Source organism: Panthera onca, chromosome B2 (genome assembly GCF_046562875.1).
Source record: "Panthera onca isolate mPanOnc1 chromosome B2, mPanOnc1 haplotype 2, whole genome shotgun sequence".
Lineage (NCBI taxonomy): Eukaryota > Metazoa > Chordata > Mammalia > Carnivora > Felidae > Panthera > Panthera onca.
Window position 1 is genome coordinate 18821899 of NC_138343.1, and position 18513 is coordinate 18840411.

At 40.7% G+C, this 18513-nt stretch overlaps 1 protein-coding gene across 1 annotated transcript in view; it reads left to right on the top strand.

Annotated features, from left to right (window-relative positions):
• The window catches only part of LOC132667882 (uncharacterized), a 182431-nt gene extending 174098 nt beyond the window's left edge, over positions 1–8333 (top strand). The window contains 1 exon segment of the mRNA XM_078447612.2: positions 8137–8333. Coding sequence (XP_078303738.2) covers positions 8137–8333 — 197 coding nt within the window.
• Positions 8334–18513: the final 10180 nt, after the last annotated feature.

Consider the following 18513-nt stretch of genomic DNA (forward strand, 5'->3'; position numbering starts at 1 on the left):
TATATTGCGGGACTGGTACATAAACCTATAGATGTGAACCTCTATATGTTGTAACCTATAGGATGTAACCTTGCTTAACAAGTCATAGGATTGAAAGATGATCATAAGAAAATGGAACCTCTAGGGGCACCTGGGTGGCTCAGTCCCTTGAGCGTCTGACTCCTGGGTTAGGCTCAGGTTATGAACGTGCAGTCTGGTTCATGGAATCCGGCTTTGAGTTGAGAGTATGGAGCCTGCTTGGGATTACCTGTCTCCCTCTCTTTCTGCCCCTCCCCCCTTCACGCACGAGCACTCTCTCTCTCATTCTTTTTTTTTTTTTTTTTTTTTCAAACTACATAAATAAGCTTCAGGGGCTCCTGGATAGCTCAGTTGGTTAAGTGTCTGACTTCAGCTCAGGTCATGGCCTTGCACTCTGTGAGTTTGAGCCCCGATTCGGGCTCTGTGCTGACAGTTCAGAGCCTGGAGCCCACTTCAGATTCTGTGTCTCCCTCTCTCTCTGCCCCTCCTTTGTTCATGCTCTGTCCCTCTCTCTCTCTGTCTCACGCAAAAAAATAAAAATAAAAAATAAATACATAAATGAACATTAGAAAATTTTTAAAAAGTTATTTAAAAAATGAATAAGTTTAAAAAAAATAAAAAGGAACTTCTTTAGAGAAGGGTAGGGTCTTTTCCTTGTCTTCTTTCTAAATTTTAAATCTCAAAGGTTTTGCTTTTATCTTCCAACAAACAGTTATTGGAATATTTCGTGGAAATGCAATCTATTTTTAGATTTTAATTTAAAACACTGAAAGGAATAATAGTATCTTACATTAAAATCACACATTGGAGTCTTCAACATGTTGTCAACATAATTCTATTTGCTCCTTAGAGAAATCTTGAGGTAATCAGGTCAGGAATTTCACAGGTGAGGGAAATTAGTGAGATTCAGAAAGTTGACTTGCCCGGCAACATAAATGTAACAGCCAGGACTAAAATCTAGGACATTTTGCCAGGCAGGATCTTTGCACATGTCACAGTATTTCAGGAAAGGGATAAAAACCTCCCGAGCAAGAACAGTTTTGCCTTTAATTGTGTGGTTTTTAGTAAATCATGTGCAAGTAGGTTATATGGCATTTTGCCCTCAATTCGAAACCTCAAAATGATGAATGGTAGAATGGCTTCGGCTAGATGTTCAACCCAGGAGTCTCAGCTTGTCTGTCAAAACATCAAAAGTCAAATGTGAGGAAGTGGGCTTTCCAGTTTTTTTTTTTTTTTTTATTCCAGGTCAAGTTGGGATTTTAATATTGCTCTCAAAACACTGGTCAGGAGCTGAGCCTGCTCCCGTGGTAAGATCCAGTAAGGGAATACTTGGAAAACCTTGATGAGGGTCCTACGGGTAGGGAGATTTTCCCAAACCTTAGGAGACCACTTTAAAGAACCAGAGTACCATATTTTACCTGAATCCTATAACTTTAACGGAGGAAGAGTTCAAAGTCATGTTAATCCTGTAGGTGTCTCAACAGAGGTGAATAATAATAGTAATAAAATATTATCTTCCTGGAACAAAAAGTCCCTACGCAGTAGATTAATAACCATGTTAGTTTCTTCAGGCACAAAAAGCTGAAAAAATAAGACTGAGACTCCATATTAAAAGAGTGGCCAACTCTGTGCAAAGAAAACAAATCAACAAACGGTTCTTTGGGTTTACTGTTGTCATTCAGGCGCCGTCCCTGTGCAACTGGAAGTCAAGACATTTCATAAAATGGACTTGGGAATTGGGAGAGTAGAACTTTAGAGGCTTTCAGTCCTGCCTCTGCTCTCAGGAGCATAAGGAGCTAGGGTGTTGGTCTCGAAGCCCAAAAACCAAATAACTCATTAAAATGCATGAAATCAGCTAGTACATCTGTCTTCAGTCCCTTAAAATACAGAAAAAGGGCGGTCCCCGGGTAGCTCAGTCAAGTGGCACATCTGACTTCGGCTCAGGTCATGATCTCACAGTTCCTGAGTTTGAGCCTGGAATCAGGCTCACTGCTGTCAGCACAGAGCTGGCTTCACATCCTCCATCCCCCGCTCTCTCTGCCTCTCCCCACCCCGCTCAAAAAAAAAAAAAAACATTAAAAAAAAGTTAAAAAGTCAAATATAAGTAAATAAAAATTAAAATATGCAGAAGATCCTTTAATTCTGGGGTAATGTGACCTCTTCCCAATAATCTCCACTAACCTCTCACCTCCAAACAGCCCCCCAAAATGTGTAACCTAACTTAAAACTGCTGGCAGATTCAAAATAAATACCCTAACCCACTTCCAACCTGAAGATGCCACCTCTTCCCTGTTATGTCTATAGAAAATCTGCAGCTACCACTCCCTGAGTGTTTTCCTTTGCCCTGTACTGCTCTTGGGTTTTAGCATATTTACAGATGCCACATGATTTTTTTTTTTTTTTGCCTCAGTCAAGTGGTTTTCTGGCCAGAGATCTCCAAGCGTCTTTCTTCTGAATCTTGTGATTCATCACAGTATTTCTTTCTATGATAACACATCACACGCACACACACACACACACACACACACACACACACACCCTTCTTGAGTGTTCTTTTTCTCCTCCATTTTATACCGTTTCCTTAATTCCATTAGATATAAATCACTGCGTCAACTACAGTCCTGAAGTCCTGGGAGCTCCAAACTCCTGCCGTTTAGCACAGGTTTATAGACTTGTTATTTTCATTACTGCTTTATAAACGACAGCGTTTGAAGCAATGTGTAGGTTAAGTAAAAGAACGCTGAGGATTTCAGTCGCTTGGATGTGTGGAAGCTATGATCTTGAAAAGTACACTGGTACTTTTGTATGCAAAACTGCCAGACTTGAAACAGTCTGAGCACTGCCTTCAAGATTCGGTTTTAGTTTAAGAAAGGAAGCTTCATTGCAAGCGTAGATGACTCTTTTTAGGAGCTGCATGTTACTGACTTTTGAACCACAATTGACATAGGATGTGGAATAGGTCTGACCCATTGGAGGAGAAAAGACATTTCCAGTCTTAGTTTAGAGATTTTTTTTTTCAATTTTATCCTTAGCTTTCTCTTGCTTATTTATCACTAAATAAGACACCGATCTATTTTCTTTTACTAAATGGCGATGCCCTCTTAAAGGAAGAAAGAAAAGTACTTGATTTTTAGAATTTATAATTTGTAGGGACCCTCATGCCCACATCCTTTTTAAGCTGTTTGATATGATTGAATGTGACTATAAATATTCCAGTTTATATTATAAGATACATCCAGGGTGTATTATATTACTTCCTTTTATAAAGTTTACTGCTTGACTTAAAATGCTTTTATGCCCTCCTGTTAAAGAACATCTTCTCCAGCTAAACTTATAAAAGCACTTTCCTAGATCCTGCTCTAATTATCCTGCTGCTACTGCCTCTGTTACCACGAGTAATTTAATCAAACATGTTCACACATATAATTTCGATAAAATGACATAACTTTAAGGCACAGCTTTTATTTTTCTACCTAACAGTAAAAGAAGACGTCAGAGCGGCTCGAAGGTTTGGACAAAGTTTGTAGTAAAAGGAAAACCCTGGACTGAAATTTGGGATTTTGGACCCCAACACCTGTGTTCTTTCTCTTTCCTCCACAGCTGTTTGAATTTTGTAATAACACATAAGGCAACATTCAGGGGTATTTCACAAAAGAATGGGGAACGAAGGTCACGAGTTTGTTGAATGTGATATCATTTAAACTATTAGATCGAAGCTGTTAGACACGAAAATAATTTTTAAAAATCTAGGTTACAACCGCTTTTAAACGAGGTTGAACGTGCATATCACACACCACAGGATGAGAAAATAGTAAATGTTGAGTCACATTCCTATCTTCAAAGGACACACCATTCTATGAGGGTAGATAGAAACTATAAGCATTTTAAGAAATGGAAAACAATTTGAGGCGATTATTAATGTGACAATGAGTCAGGTCCACAGGAGTTGAAATGTCAGGGACCACATCAGAGAGGCGTGGTATAAAAGAAATTGTTTCCTTCTTAAATGTCACGCAGAAAACCCCGATGATTTTACCATAAAAATACTAATCTTCAGACACGGACGGTGGTCGATCGTGTCCCACCTTGGTGTCGTTTCCCTTTGGGGATTCCTTCAGTAGCATTGCTGCTCCTGATGGCTGAAGCAGACTTGTCTTCCTCCTGTTCTCAAACTCCAATAGAAGGGTGGACAAGCTTTCCCCTCCTCGGGTATTTCAACGTAGCCCGAGTAGGACTTACAAAAGAACTGGCTAAATATCAGGAACGACAGGGACACAAGATGGAAATGTAAAAAGTTGCAGCTTACAAACCAGCCTGTGACCCCGCCAGAGCTGATCTACTCCCTGGGAAGACCTGGCCCAATTAAACATCAAGTGACACACCTTTACTCTGAAGCGCCTGTTGAAAGTTTTAGGAATGTCCTGGTTCCTTGTTTTTTGACTCTCAGTTGGCTGCTAAACAAAGGAAACTTTTTACAACCTGTAAGATTGGAAATGATCTCCTCGGGTCCTTGAGGGTAGCAAACTAGGATCTTTATGGAGTTCTGTTTCCTGGTCTGAGGACACATTCCACCCCCCCCCCCCCCCAGGTGATTCACACAAGTTGTGGTGACCGACAGGATGACTTTCTTTCTTTCTTTCTTTCTTTCTTTCTTTCTTTCTTTCTTTCTCTCTCTTTTTCTTTCTTTCTTTCTTTCTTTCTTTCTTTCTTTCTTTCTTCTTTCTTTTTCTCTCTCTCTCTTCCTTCCTTCCTTTCTTTCTTTCTTTCCTTCTTTCTTTCTTTCTTTCTCTTTCTTTCTTTCTTTCTTTCTTTCTTTCTTTTTCTCTCTCTCTCTCTCCCTTCCTTCCTTCCTTCCTTCTTTCCTTCCTTCCTTCCTTTCCCTCTTTCTCTCTCTCTCTTTCTCTTTCTTTCTTTCTTTCCTTCTTTCTTTCTCGGTATAGCATTATCCCATGACCAGCTCAGTGATATAGCAATATCATATCATCCAAGTAATTATGACGTTCCTATAGCAAAAATGCTATATTTATATACCAGGAAACAGGGAGTGGTAAGAGTTTCCCTACAGTTGGGCTCTCGTAAGGGAGTGACTTGAAAAAATGGAAGGTTTCTATGTGCTACCTGAAGGAGGGGGTATTCGGAATTAACATGACACGTTGAGCCTGCTAGATTTCTTAAAATAGCCTTATTTTTCCAAGATTAGGAAATGTGCCTGCTAACGACCCTTTCATCAGCAGGCTTCTTAATTAAAAGAATATGAAGAGAGGAAAGGAAGTGGGAGGCGCTTTTAGTCAGGTGATCCCCTCACCACAAAAGGCATCATGTTGCTTACAACATCAATAAACTTTCTTCTTGATAAGAATTATTTAGTCTGCAAGCGGCAAATAAAATTTTATTTTGTCCTCACACGTCAAGCTTGTTCCAGACAGACCACCAGCCTGTCGTTAAAAAATAAACACCAAAATAAAACAAAAAACACAACCAAAAAACCTCAGGGTTTATTTGATGTGAGAGAGCAGAATATTAAAAGTCACATAGGGGAAGAAGATTATTCCAGAAAGGGGAAGCCCGTATATTCCCATTACTTGTATTTATTATTTGGAGATTTTAAGACGTGGATGTTTATTAAGGCATCTTTGCAGGTACTAGATGTTTGACAAAATCTCTCAAAGGATCAATCCTACATAGAGTTATCCCAAAGCAGAGACCATATGATTAAGAACAGGAAGTAGAAATTTGAACCGTTATTATATAGAAGTCAGATATCAGAAGCTTAGGTACAGTACAGATTATCCAGCCAAACCTTCATCAGCCTATTGGTCAATTAGTAAATCATTATTAAATGCCTCCTAGGTTTTCAGAATGACTATTAATGGTAGCTAACAATCAGTGTCTACTCTGTGTTAAGCCATGCACAAGCATTTTTCATGGATTGTTTAGTTCCAGAGTCATACTGTTACCATTACAGTATAGCTGTGTGCCATTACAGATGAGACACCTGAGGCACAGAGAGCTTTGGTAACGTGCCAAAGGTCACACAGCTGGCAAGAAGAGAGCTGGGAGGGGCACCTGGGTGGCTCAGTCAGTTAAGCATCTGACTCTTAATTTCCAGTCGGGTCATGATCTCACAGTTCCCAAGCCCCGAGTTGGGCTCTGTGTAGACACAGCCTACTTGGGATTCTCTCTCTCCCTCTCTCTCTGCCTCTCCCCTGCTCTCTCTCTCTCAAAATAAACAAACGTTAAAAGAAAGATGAACACACGAACAAGAATAGAGCTGGGATATGGGTCCAAAGACCTTACCCTTTCCTAAGACCTATCACTTTAAGTTTATCATACAACCCAGAAGTTCTGCTTCTGTATGTCTATCCAAAAACACAGCAATAAAAAAATATCCTTGTGCATGAATTTTTATAGCCCTGCTGTACTATTCATATAGCCAAAAAATAGAAACAAAATTAAAAATTTGCTCAACTTGTGGTGGGTAAGCAAAATTCAATATATCCAAACAATGGGATACTGTTCACCAATAAAAAGAGAACGACTAATACATATACCATAAATAAACCTCAAAAGCATTAAGCCAAGTGAAAGAAGTCCCTTGCAAATATCACTCTGGTAAGAATAATTCTTTTTTTTTTTAAACGGGTGTTTATTTTGAGAGAGACTAAGCGTGTGCACACAAGCAGAGGAGGGGCAAAGAGAGAGGGAGAGAGAGAATCCCAAGCAGGCTCCACTCTATCAGCACAGAGCCTGACTCAGGGCTCGATCCCCCAAACCGTGAGCTTATGACCAGAGTGAAACCCAGAATCAGACGCTTAACCAACTGAGCCACCCAGGCGCACGATGGTAGGCAGAATTCTACATGGCTGCCCAGATTCCACCCCCTGGTGTAAACACCCTGTGTGATCCCCCAGCATGGAAGGCAAGATGAACCTGTGATGAGTCACCCCTGTGACTAGGTTAGTTATGTGCCAAGGTGAAGGGATTATGTAGATATAAAGGAGTTCCAAATGGCATGGCTCTGAATTAATGAGAAGGGAGATGATTTGGGGTGGGCCAGACTTAATTGGATGAGTGCTTTAAAATTCATTCCAGACCTTGTATGAGAGACTCAAAGTGATAGTCTTTCATTAGCCTTAAAGAAACATCGTGAGGGGCGCCTGGGTGGCTTGGTCGGTTCGGCGTCCGACTTCGGCTCAGGTCTTGATCTCACGGTCCGTGAGTTCGAGCCCCGCGTCGGGCTCTGTGCTGACAGCTCACAGCCTGGAGCCTGTTTCAGATTCTGTGTCTCCCTCTCTGTCTGCTCCTCCCTAGCTCATGCTCTGTCTCTCTCTGTCTCAAAAATAAATAAAAGTTAAAAAAAATTAAAAAAAAAAAAAAAAAGAAACATCGTGAGCTACCTATGGAGGGGGCCATGTGTCAAGGTCCTGAGTTACTGGAAGCAATCCCTCAGTGTCAGCTGCTTGGAACACATGGACTGCAGTCTTACAGCCACAGGTAATTCAGTTCTGCTGAAAACATGAATGGGCATGGAAATGGAGTCTTCCTACTCAAGCCCCAGATGAGACCACAGCCTGGCTGATATCTTAACGGTAGCCTGGGATGACCTTCACCAAGAGGACCCAACTAGCCTGGACTCCTGACCTACAGAAACCGTAAAATCAAAATGGATATTGTCTTGAGATGCGAAGTTTGTGGTAATTTGTTACACAGGGGTAAAAAATATATATATTTATACGAAATATCCAAAAGAGGCACCTAAAACCCTGACGTGCCATCTCAACAATGCAAAATATTTGAAATGCCTGCTACCGTAACTTCCTCAATGCATATGCTGACTTCTCTTTCCCAAACCCAGTCCAGATACAGCACAGGTCTGGGTGTCAGAACTGGGATGGAAGAAGATATTATTTAGAGTGTATAAAAGTTTGAAGGTTGTCCCTTGTTCCTTGGGAGCTGGCAGGGAGGAGTGACAGGTATAGAATTAGGAGCGACAGAGGCATGTTCTAAGATCTGTAGTTCCCATCCTTACATTCTAGTCTTTGGGCTAAGAAAAGGAGGTGATGCAAAGTAGCTGATGGAAACTTGAAGTATAGCCTCTATGCTCCACCAAAACTGTAGTGTTTGAAGCTAACACTAAAAGTGTAGGGCACAAAGCATATGGTAGAGGTGTGATTCCCTATTCCTGGGAACATGGGGACAAACCTGAAAAGATGGAAGAAGCTGGAAGCACAACCGAGTGGCGAGGCAGTCAATACCGCCATGGCGCCTTGATGGCGGCCCTCGTTGGCCATCCCACAGCCTCAGCTGCAGGATAAAGCAGCCTGGTCAAGGGTTGTATGGAAGTAATGACAGAAGATGTCACAGAAGCCTCAGTAAGATCTGAGGGGTGGCCGAATCATCCAGGGGCCACCATTGGGCCCTGACCAGGCAGAAGGCCTTATCATGAGTTACATCAGCTGCCAACCTCAGTGGAACAAGCAGTGACCAGGCAATAAGGAAGATTGCCTCAATGAACACGGGGCATGGAAAGACGCCAAGAAGAGCCGATGACCCTCTGTTCTCACCCCACCACATTGCCTAAAACCTCCTGCCACTCTTTGGAGTATCTCTTCTGACTCTTCAGAGTGAAGCAGAGTAACAGGAGAGAAAATTTTCAAACGAATAAATGAATGAGCTATTAGAAAAGGTTTCTATGAAGTCACTCTGATGGATTGGCTGGATGGGGAACGTGAAGAACAGGAAATGGAAGGTGACACCCAGATGTTAAGTCTGAGCAATTGAGGGATGCTTCAGTGCCACAGACTGGTGAAGGCAGATGCCAGAGACTCCCTTTTCTAGGGAACAGGGTGGGGTGAAAAGCCATCTTCTATTCCAGCTCTGTGGAATTTGAGATGCCTGCCAGGTGCACTTGTGCAGATGTCCAACATTCAATTGGACACACGTCTCTAGCTCAGGGGAGAAGTCTGGAAAAGCAACCTAAATCTGAGCGTCGTCCACACGTTGGTAATATTCAAATCAGGAAGAGCGTGTCAAGAGAGGGTTGAGACTTGGCCGGCAGGAAGCCACAGTCCTGGAGACAATGCGGGTGGGGGGGGGTTGAAAAGGATAGAGAACGAGCAAAAAAGATTGCATGATGGTGGAGCCACAATCGGTGTCTCTTCCCTAAGACAGGATTTTAAGTGCTCGAGGTATTTATCGCAGTCTGAGGGCCACGTGTAGCCTCACTGGAGGTAAGAATTCCACGGAACTGAGAAGATGGAGAGCATTTTGGACTTCAGTGGTAGTTTGGACATAGTGAAGAGAAGAAACGAAGGCCGTGTGTTCAGACAAACCGCAAGGATCCGACGTCCCCCTTTTCGTTTATTTCCACCAGAACTTGATGACTCTGGGACAACGGCTTCCAAATCGAACAGCTGGAATGTGATCTCCATCACATACGCAGTGGAAGCTGGGGCTCCCATAGCTTTTTATCCTGTGTATTAATAAGTCGTGGGGATGCAAAAGGAGAAAATTTAGTTAGGATAATGTCGTGTTCTTCTGTGTGGGATTATGAATCCTTAATGTTATTGTCTCTGCTGATGTTTGTTGCACGAGGAAAAGGCAGCTGGCTCTCTGCGGTTTTCACAGGAAGACATCCACCTCACCAGGCTCTCACAGTGAGAAAAATTTTAAATGCGTAAATGAAGATCGATCATTTTCCCAGTCCCATTGCTTCCCTTTGTGGTGTTTTTTGCCCCGAGATTATACAAACGGATGGTTTTATGGCCACTGCACATCGCACAGCTGTAAATGCAGTATATAATCCTACCAGAAATTATTCAGAAGTGTGGGGGGGGTATGGAAACACTGGGTAATGCCGTCAAGTTCAAAACCTGCGTGTGTCACCCTACCCCAGGTAGCTCATATTGGTCACGTAAGTTAGAAATAACCTAAAGCTGAATTTAAAGCGTAGGCATGGCTCCTTGGAGCGTTGCTGGCATTGTGCTTTCTCCTTTTATCTTTTTCTTTTTTAATGTGGGTTGTGCCAAATGCAAAAAAAAAAAAAAAGAAAGAAAAACAAAGTAAGGAGAGAAAGAAAAAAAGTTTTATCTTTGTCGTTCTCTGCAGATCTGTTTTTTTTTTCTTGAAAGGAGGGCAAACTTAGCCTGCCCCGATGTGTACCAGGGTCACCAAAGGTGCTATTTTCCTTGCAATGCGCTAATTTTCAAAACAATAGCGTTTTACAGTCATTCAGGGGGAAGCCCCAGGAGCGGAAAACAATATTGAAATTAAGCTTAGTGTGTGAAAAACATTATGTACTTTTCTTCCCACTCCTCGGCCTTGATGTCTCTGTTCTCTGAGCGATAACATCGCCATAAAACCTCCCAGCCACGCTGGAGCGCGTCACTTTGCTGATACCTAGGGGGGTGAGGCCCTCGCGAATCTTGGCTCTTCCACGGCTAGAAGCTGATTAAAACGCGCTGGCTTGAGCTCTGTTCCTTCCCGGGCTTCCTCCGTCCTTGCCAACTACCAGCGGTCACCGACAGGGCTCCCCGGTCTGCCTCTGCCAAGCGAGAGGTTTTGAAATTAAAAATCCGAAGAAACGGTGCCGGGAGCTCTTGATCACGTGGCTTCTCCTTAGGAAACCGCTTAATGAGGCAACTTTCGGCACAACCTCCCAGGGGCGCCCCCTCCCCCCCCCCCCCCCCCCCGACCGCAGAACGCGGATTTAAAGACACAGGATTTCTTTCCCACACCAGACACAGGCGCTCGAGAGCCTCAGGGTGCAGACCTCCGTCTTCTTGAGAGACAGGGTGACTTTTGCATGACGTGTGGGGCGTTGGCCGGTGGCCGGTGTAGTCCGTGCGCGTTCCAGGAGAAATTGGCGAGTGGACCAAAAGCATCAGGAGAAAAGGAGAATGAGGCACAATTTTCAAATCTCAGCAGAATTTAGGTCACACTGGGCGCCTGGGTGGCTCAGTCGTTCCAGCGTCCAACTTCGGCTCAGGTCAGGATCTCGCGCCCCGTGAGTTCGAGCCCCGCGTCGGGCTCCGTGCCGACAGCTCAGAGCCTGAAGCCAGCTTCGGATTCCGTGTCTCCCTCTCGCTCTGGCCCTCCCCCCCGTTCATGCTCTGTCTCTGTCTCAAAAATAAATAAATGTTAAAAAAAATTAAAAAAAAATTTAAGGTCAAACTGTATGCATGTCTCACTCTGCTTAAAACATTTTCCCGTGTCCTTAACGGTTCTATGGAACTATGATGTTCATATTTATTTATATAGTAGACTTTTGCATAAGAGTACCAATATTGATCTAATTTATTTTCCTTTATTTATTTATTTATTTATTTGAGAGAGAGAGTGTGCATGAGTCGGTTAGAGGGACAGAGGAAGAGAGAGTAAGCATTATCCACGCTCAGTGTGGAGCCCACTGGGGGGCTCAATCTCGGGAACCATGAGAACATGACCTGAGCAGAAATCAAGAGTCAGATGTTCAAGCCACTGGGCCACCCAGGTGCCCTCATTTTCTACCGTAGCAGGATTCTCCCACAGAGAGTCATGACACCGAGGCTTTTTAATTTCCAGGAAGCAACTTTATTTGTGCCCACACTGCCTAGTTGGGTCCGTACCCCAAGAACTGAGCCCGCACGACATGTGCCATGGTTTTTTTAATACATTTTCTAGTTCTTTGTCCCCCATTTATAGTAACACACACAAAGGTGTAGTCTGATTAAGTAGTCTCAGTTTACAAGGTCATGAGGGATGTTGTCACGTGCGCACATAGCCAGGTCACCTTGACGTTTTCTCCTCCTTTTTTCTCTCTCCTTGGGGAGGGGACCCTCCCACACTATTATTTAGCATTTAAGTAGTTCCTCCCCTCTCCCCCTAATTTTACACTGTTATGAATAATAATGAACATTGTTATACAGAAATCTTGGTCCACATATGTGATAATTGTCTTAGGCTCATTTCCTAGCAGTATAATTACCAAATCAAAAGATATAAAACTTTAAAAGACCTGTTAACAAATTACTCTCTAGAAATGTAATAACTTAAATTATCACCAGTGGTTCAGGGCAGTATACATTCCAACCCATCATTACCATCACTGATTGTCATTCTTAAAAATAGAAAGAGAGAAAGAAAGAGAGAGAGAGAAAGGAAGGAAGGGAGGAAGGAAGGAAGGAGGGAGGGAAGTAGGGAAGGAAAGAAGGAAGGAAGAAGAAAGGAAGGAAAGAGAGAAAGAAAGAAAGAAAGAAAGAGAAAGAAAGGGAAAAAGAAAGAAAGAAAGAAAGAAAGAAAGAAAGAAAGAAAAAGAAAGAAAGAAAAAGAAAGAAAAAGGAAGAAAGAAAAAGGAAGGAAGGAAGGAAGGAAGGAAGGAATCAAGAAAGGCTTTGCCAGTGTGAAAAAGAATTTCATCATCTTAATTTTTATTTCTTTGCTAATGACTCTGAAGTTGTTCATATGTTTAATGTCTATTTACATTTCTTCTGTGAGCTGTTCACTTAGGACATTTGCTATTTTTCTGTTGGGATGTTAGCGATTTCCTTTTTAATTTGTCAGAACTCATTACTGATTATAGCTATACTGTTTTACTTTTGGTCACCATTCTTTTTATTATTATTATTATTACAAACATGTTTCCAGTTTGTCATTAGCCTTTTAATAATGACCATTTTTTTTAAAGCTTTAATTCTTAGTGATGTAAGTTTTTCTTTCTGAGTACTTGCATTGCTTTGATGGCTTCTGAGTCTTTCTAACTCCAAATTAGTTGGTCTAAGGCTTAAGGTCACTGTGGGGTGACTGGGTGGCTCAGTGGGTTGAGTGTCAGACTCTGGCTCACGTCATGATCTCGCAGTTCATGAGTTCAAGCCCCGCGTCAGGCTCTGTGCTGACAGCTCAGAACCTGGAGCCTGTTTCTGATTCTGTGTCCCCTTCTCTCTCTGCCCCCCTCTCACTTGTGCTCTCTCTCTCTCAAAAATAAGCATTAAATTTTTTTTGAAAAAGATGTGGCAATAAGGTCACTGCTCATATTTTTAAAATAATTTTACTTTAAACATGTAAAACTTTGATGCACCTGGGAATTTATTTTGGTGTGTGGGTGGCATCATCAGAATCCAATAAAAAATCTATCACTTTCTTAACTATCAAATTTCCCTTAACTATTAAAGACATGCATGCACTGGGACTTATTTGGGGACAAAATATTCTATTACATTCATTATTAATTCTTATAGACCATAGTATTTTAATTGTTCCTTATGAATTCTCATATCTGATCACACAATTTTATTCTCGTCTTTCTGCCATTGCAAACTTGTTACATATGCTTGCGTATTTATTCTTTTAGATGAACATTAGAAACATCTTGCCAAAGTTAGAAAGAAAAATGTCATCAGGATTGTACCAAATTGCTTTAAAATTACAGACAGTTCTCAATGAGCATAATTAACTGGAATTCATACCACGTGAGTGTGCAAAACAAGGCATCTGTCCAATATACACATATTTTCATTAACACAGTACCAAGCAAGGTGAGAACTGCCTGAAAAAATTAGTGAATATATTTTAACTATAGTCTTCTTATACAGGAACATGATCCATCCTGTGTAAATACCCTGTGAAAATATTTATAGCTTGGAATCTATATTCCAGGCATATAAATTAATCCACTAATTATGCTACATTTTCATTTTAAAATCTCTAAGAAAACATTAGAGTGTTCTTCTTCTAGGTTGAATACATTGCAAGGTACTTCCTCCTTATTTTAAATTTATTTTAAGTTAAACCTCCTCCCCCCACCTTTTTTTTCTTTTTCTTTTTGACAGTACTTTTAACTACTTATGCTCTTAAATAGCAAAGTTACTGACTTAATAAAATATTTATCTTGTGTCTGATTTTTGTATTCCCCTATTAATCTAAAAAGAGACCTTTTTTTTTTTCTATTTATTCTCTTCAGAGTTTTGGAATAGTAAGGTAACTCTTACCCACTTCTTATTCTCTGATTACATTTTTTATTTTCTTTCTTTTCTTCTTCTTCTTCTTCTTTTTTTTTTCCTTTTTTTGTATTCCTTGCTTTCAATTCATATCTTATTGATTTGAAGTTATCTATAATTGCAGAACAAGTTTAAGTAGCCCTAGTGATGGGGCGCCTGGGTGGCTCAGTTGAGCATTCAACTTCATCTCAGGTCATGATCTCGTGGTCCGTGAGTTCAAGCCCCTCATCAGGCTCTGTGCTGACAGCTGGGAGCCTGGAGTTGCTTCAGATTCTGTGTCTCTCTCTCTCTGCCCCTCCCCTGCTCATGCTCTATCTCTCTCTGTCTCAAAAATAAATAAAAACCTCTAAAAAATTTTAAAAAATAGCCCTAGTGATAACAGATAACACTTAATTGTTTTTTGTTTGTTTGTATAATTTAAATTGGTCTGCCTCTTGTGTTTCATTGTTGGGAATTATGTTGACTCTCAGTTTAAGGTAAATAATCTTTTTTTTTTATATTAAATAATCCTTTTTCTAATTTTCTTAGAATTTTATCAGAAATATATTCTGAATATCATTCAAACTTTTAAACTTTTAGTAGGGTTTTAGAATATGTTTCTTTTGAAACTTGTTAATGTAATATGGTAATATATTTACCAACACTGAAATAATTTTGTGTCTTGAAGAGAAACCTTACTTAGTTGAGGGAGATAATTTTTTATTACACTAATGAATAATTTCCCTCAGAATTATTAAGATTTTTAAATCATATATTAATAAGTGATTTTGTGTTATTTCTTTTTTTACACTTTATCTTTTTTTGATTTATGATTATGATAGTTTAATAAAAATTACCTTTTTTGGTCTGAAAACATGTATTTATGTATGTATGTATTTTTCAACATTTTTAAAATGTTTATTATTTATTTTTGAGAGAGAGAAAGAGAGAGAACGTGAGCAGGGGAAGGGGAGAGAGAGAGGGAGACACAGAATCCGAAGCAGGTTCCAGGCTCTGAGCTGTCAGCACAGAGCCCGATGTGGGTCTTGAACACACGAACCGTGAGGTCATGACCTGAGCTGAAGTTGGACGCTTCATCAACTGAGCCTCCCGGGTACCTCTATATGTATGTATTTTTTCAGTTTTACTTATATTTACATACTCTGCATCCAACATGGGGCTTGAACTCACAACCCTGAGATCAAGAGTTGCAAGGTCTTCCAACTGAGCTGGTTAGGTACCCCCGGTCTGAAAGAGTTTAAATAGCATTAGAATAATTCCAGTTTTGAAAAATGTTTCTAGTGTTGTGTTCACAAATAAGGTGCTCTAGCATTAAGCCCGTTTTGAAATAATTTTTTGATAATGCATTTATTTTCTTTCTGGGTTATTGATGTTTTCCTCTTATTGCTTCTTTGGCTTATTGTGGAGGAGCTGCGATTTTCCCAGAAAGCTTTCATCTTTATTGAGACTTACCAATCTGTTTACAAAGTTGTGTGCCATTATGTTAATATAAAATATGTCCATTTTCAGCAGCTGCATCTGGCGCATACCCTCTTACCGTACAAACTCCCTTCCCTGAAGCCACCAACTGTTATTCCTGTGTGTTCTCAGGGAGGCCGGGGTGTTCAAATACAGGTCCTGTCAACTCAGGCACCTGACGTTATCTCCTGCCTTCCTTGATCTTCTGGGGCTTCCAGGTGTGTAGACAGCTGTTTCTTTCCATGGAGTACCACGTCTGCAAAACCTAGTAAATTCCCTTGGGCCGTAGGCACCTCTGTTTCTACTGGCCCCCACCCTATCTCCTCGGTTCTGCTGCTAACTCCCTCTTCCTTAAGGTAGATTCATAAGTTCCTGTCTCCTCAAGGCGCGTAACCACTAGTGGAACTCTAGTTCCGTCAAGAAGTAACTTTCTATGCTCTGTTGCTGTACTCCCCCACAAGGATACTCAGGTATCAGCAAAGGAGAATCTGATGCAAGGTGTGTGGGACGGGATCCTCCGTGTTCTGCTTGGTTAACATGTCCTCAAAACGTACCTGAAGCACCTTATGAATGTTTACTTTGCATTGGCAAAAGGCTGGAGTTGAAGACAAGTCATGGTGAAAAAGACCATGGTGCTCCCAGCACCAGTTCTCTCTGTTGCCCGAGGCTTTGTTGATGGGGAAGCCTTGTTTCCCTTGACCACGAGTACTTCCTAAAGAGACTCCGCAGCTCTTCCTATAAATAGATGGCAGCAACCAAGCATGGCTATTTGCTAAAGAGGAAAACATGGAACTTAGCGGAGAGCTTGGGTTCTTCTACTGTATGTTTATTCATTTTATTCAATTTTTTGAATGTTTATTTTGAGAGAGAGAGGGAGAGAGAGACAGGGTGCACACACATGTACAAGCAGGGGAAAGGCTGAGAGAGAGGGAGAGAGAGAAACCGCTGCAGCTCAGAGCCCCACACGGGGCTTGATCCATGAACCCTGAGCTCATGACCTGAGCCGAAATCAAGAGTCAGACGCTTAACCAACTGGGCCACCCCGGTGTCCCTTATTTATTTATTTTTTTAATAACACATTTTATTTGCTAAAAAGCTAACAGCTTTGGCTTAGTTCAAAGCTGATCGGTTGAAAAAGCTTACAAGAACAGGAAGATAGGTTAAAGGATGGGCAAAATGATTTTAGAAGTTTAATATTACAAAATAGCTATTTCATGCACATATATCGAAACACAAGGATGGATGAATCAACATCATGCAAACACAGGAAATAAAAAAGCTTTCATCATGCATTTCATTTTCTTGATCCTTGCTCTATCCCTGTTTTGACTTGTTATGCTTTGAGAATTCAAAATGTTCATTTGTATCTATTTTTTCTATCTTGCCTAGATTAGATAAGGATTATTATCTGTTTTGCTTTGTTCTGCTCAAATGTGTAGCTGAGGGGTTTATGAATCAATTTGATTTATTTAATTTTCACTTTAGTATTTATTTATGTTTTATTGAAACATTTCCCCTAACTTTTTTATTGGATTATTTTATTAGGCATTTGAAGCATTTGTTTGTGTCCGTGAATCTGTCTTTAAGTGTTTACAGATTTGGTTGCATTATCTTATATTTAATTATGTTATCCTATTTTTATTTTCTGAAATGTAGTTAATTGTAGTTTTTATTTCTTTTCTGACCTAATCTGTATTTAAAAGATGCTATTTGTTGATATAATGTTAAGTTTTAAATTTCCAAATGTTTTAGAAATTTATACGATTTATACGCTTCATACGATTCTGGGGGCCCCTGGGTGGCTTAGTCGGTTGAGCGTACGACTCTTGGTTTTGGCTCAAATCATGATCTCACCTTTCATGAGTTTGAGCCCCATCTTGGGTTCTGTGCTGAGTTTGAGCCCCATGTTGGAGCCTGCTTGGGTCTCTCTCTCCCTCTCTCTCTGCCCCTCCCCTGCTCACTGTGTCTATCCCTCTCTCAAAATAAATAAACATTTAGAAAACAAAATAAACTTACACGATCCCACTTAAATTTACAAGATTAGTTCCCAGCTATTGTAATATATTCTGAGAATGTGTATAGCTTGTATATTTTTTCACTGAAAACTCTATTGAGGTTTAGTGTACCCTTGAAAAAAAAAAGATTATTCTCCTTTTGTATTTACAGTTTGATATGTCTTTTTCCAGAGCGCCCATTAATTCAAATCGTCTTTATTAGTGTATTAAAATACCTTATGTCTTTGTTTTGCACACCTGACTTAGCAAAAACTCAAATGACATTACAATTATTACAGTTCTCTTATACCTCTGAGGACTTTGGATTTATATTTCTATAGCTAATCAATCATGGCCATGGTTTGACCTTTTAGGGTATGAAATGAATCTTTTTTTTTCTTTTACCTTAAATGCTTATATGGTATATAATTGGTATTTTCCACAATACTGTATTTATACTTTAGTGAATCTTTCTTAGTATAGTATATACTTGCTGTAAGTGCAGATTTCGAAACACCAGCAGAGTTTAAATTCTGATTCTGCCTCCTTAGTACTCTTGTCCATTTCCTCATTTATAAAATGAGTTGTTTCAGTTAGGATCATCTAGCTGATCTCCAATTCAAATCAGTTTGGCGTCATTCTTCCTCATTTCTTTGAAATGCCCTCTGCTGCGCATCTTCTGGGTGTTAGTTTCGCTCTCAGGCTGGCCTTGCACACGGTTGTAAGAGGGTTGCTGCAGTGAAAAGCTTCACATCCACTGACCATGATGCTTCACGTCCAAGAACTTGGAACCTTTTTTCACCAGCTCCTCTTTACCTCTCATTGGTCTCAGGAGACTGATGGAAGCTGGAGCCCTGGTCAGATGAGCAAGGCTGAAGGGGAAGGCTAACCACTTGATAAAAATTGGATCTATTGGGGTGGAAAGGGCCGCTGAGGGGGCTCAGTCAGTTAAACGTCCCACTTCGGCTCAGGTCATGATCTCGCCATTCGTGTGTTTGCGCCCTGCGTCAGACTCTGTGCTGACAGCTCGGATTAGAGCCTGCTTTGGATTCTGTGTCTCCCTCTCTCTC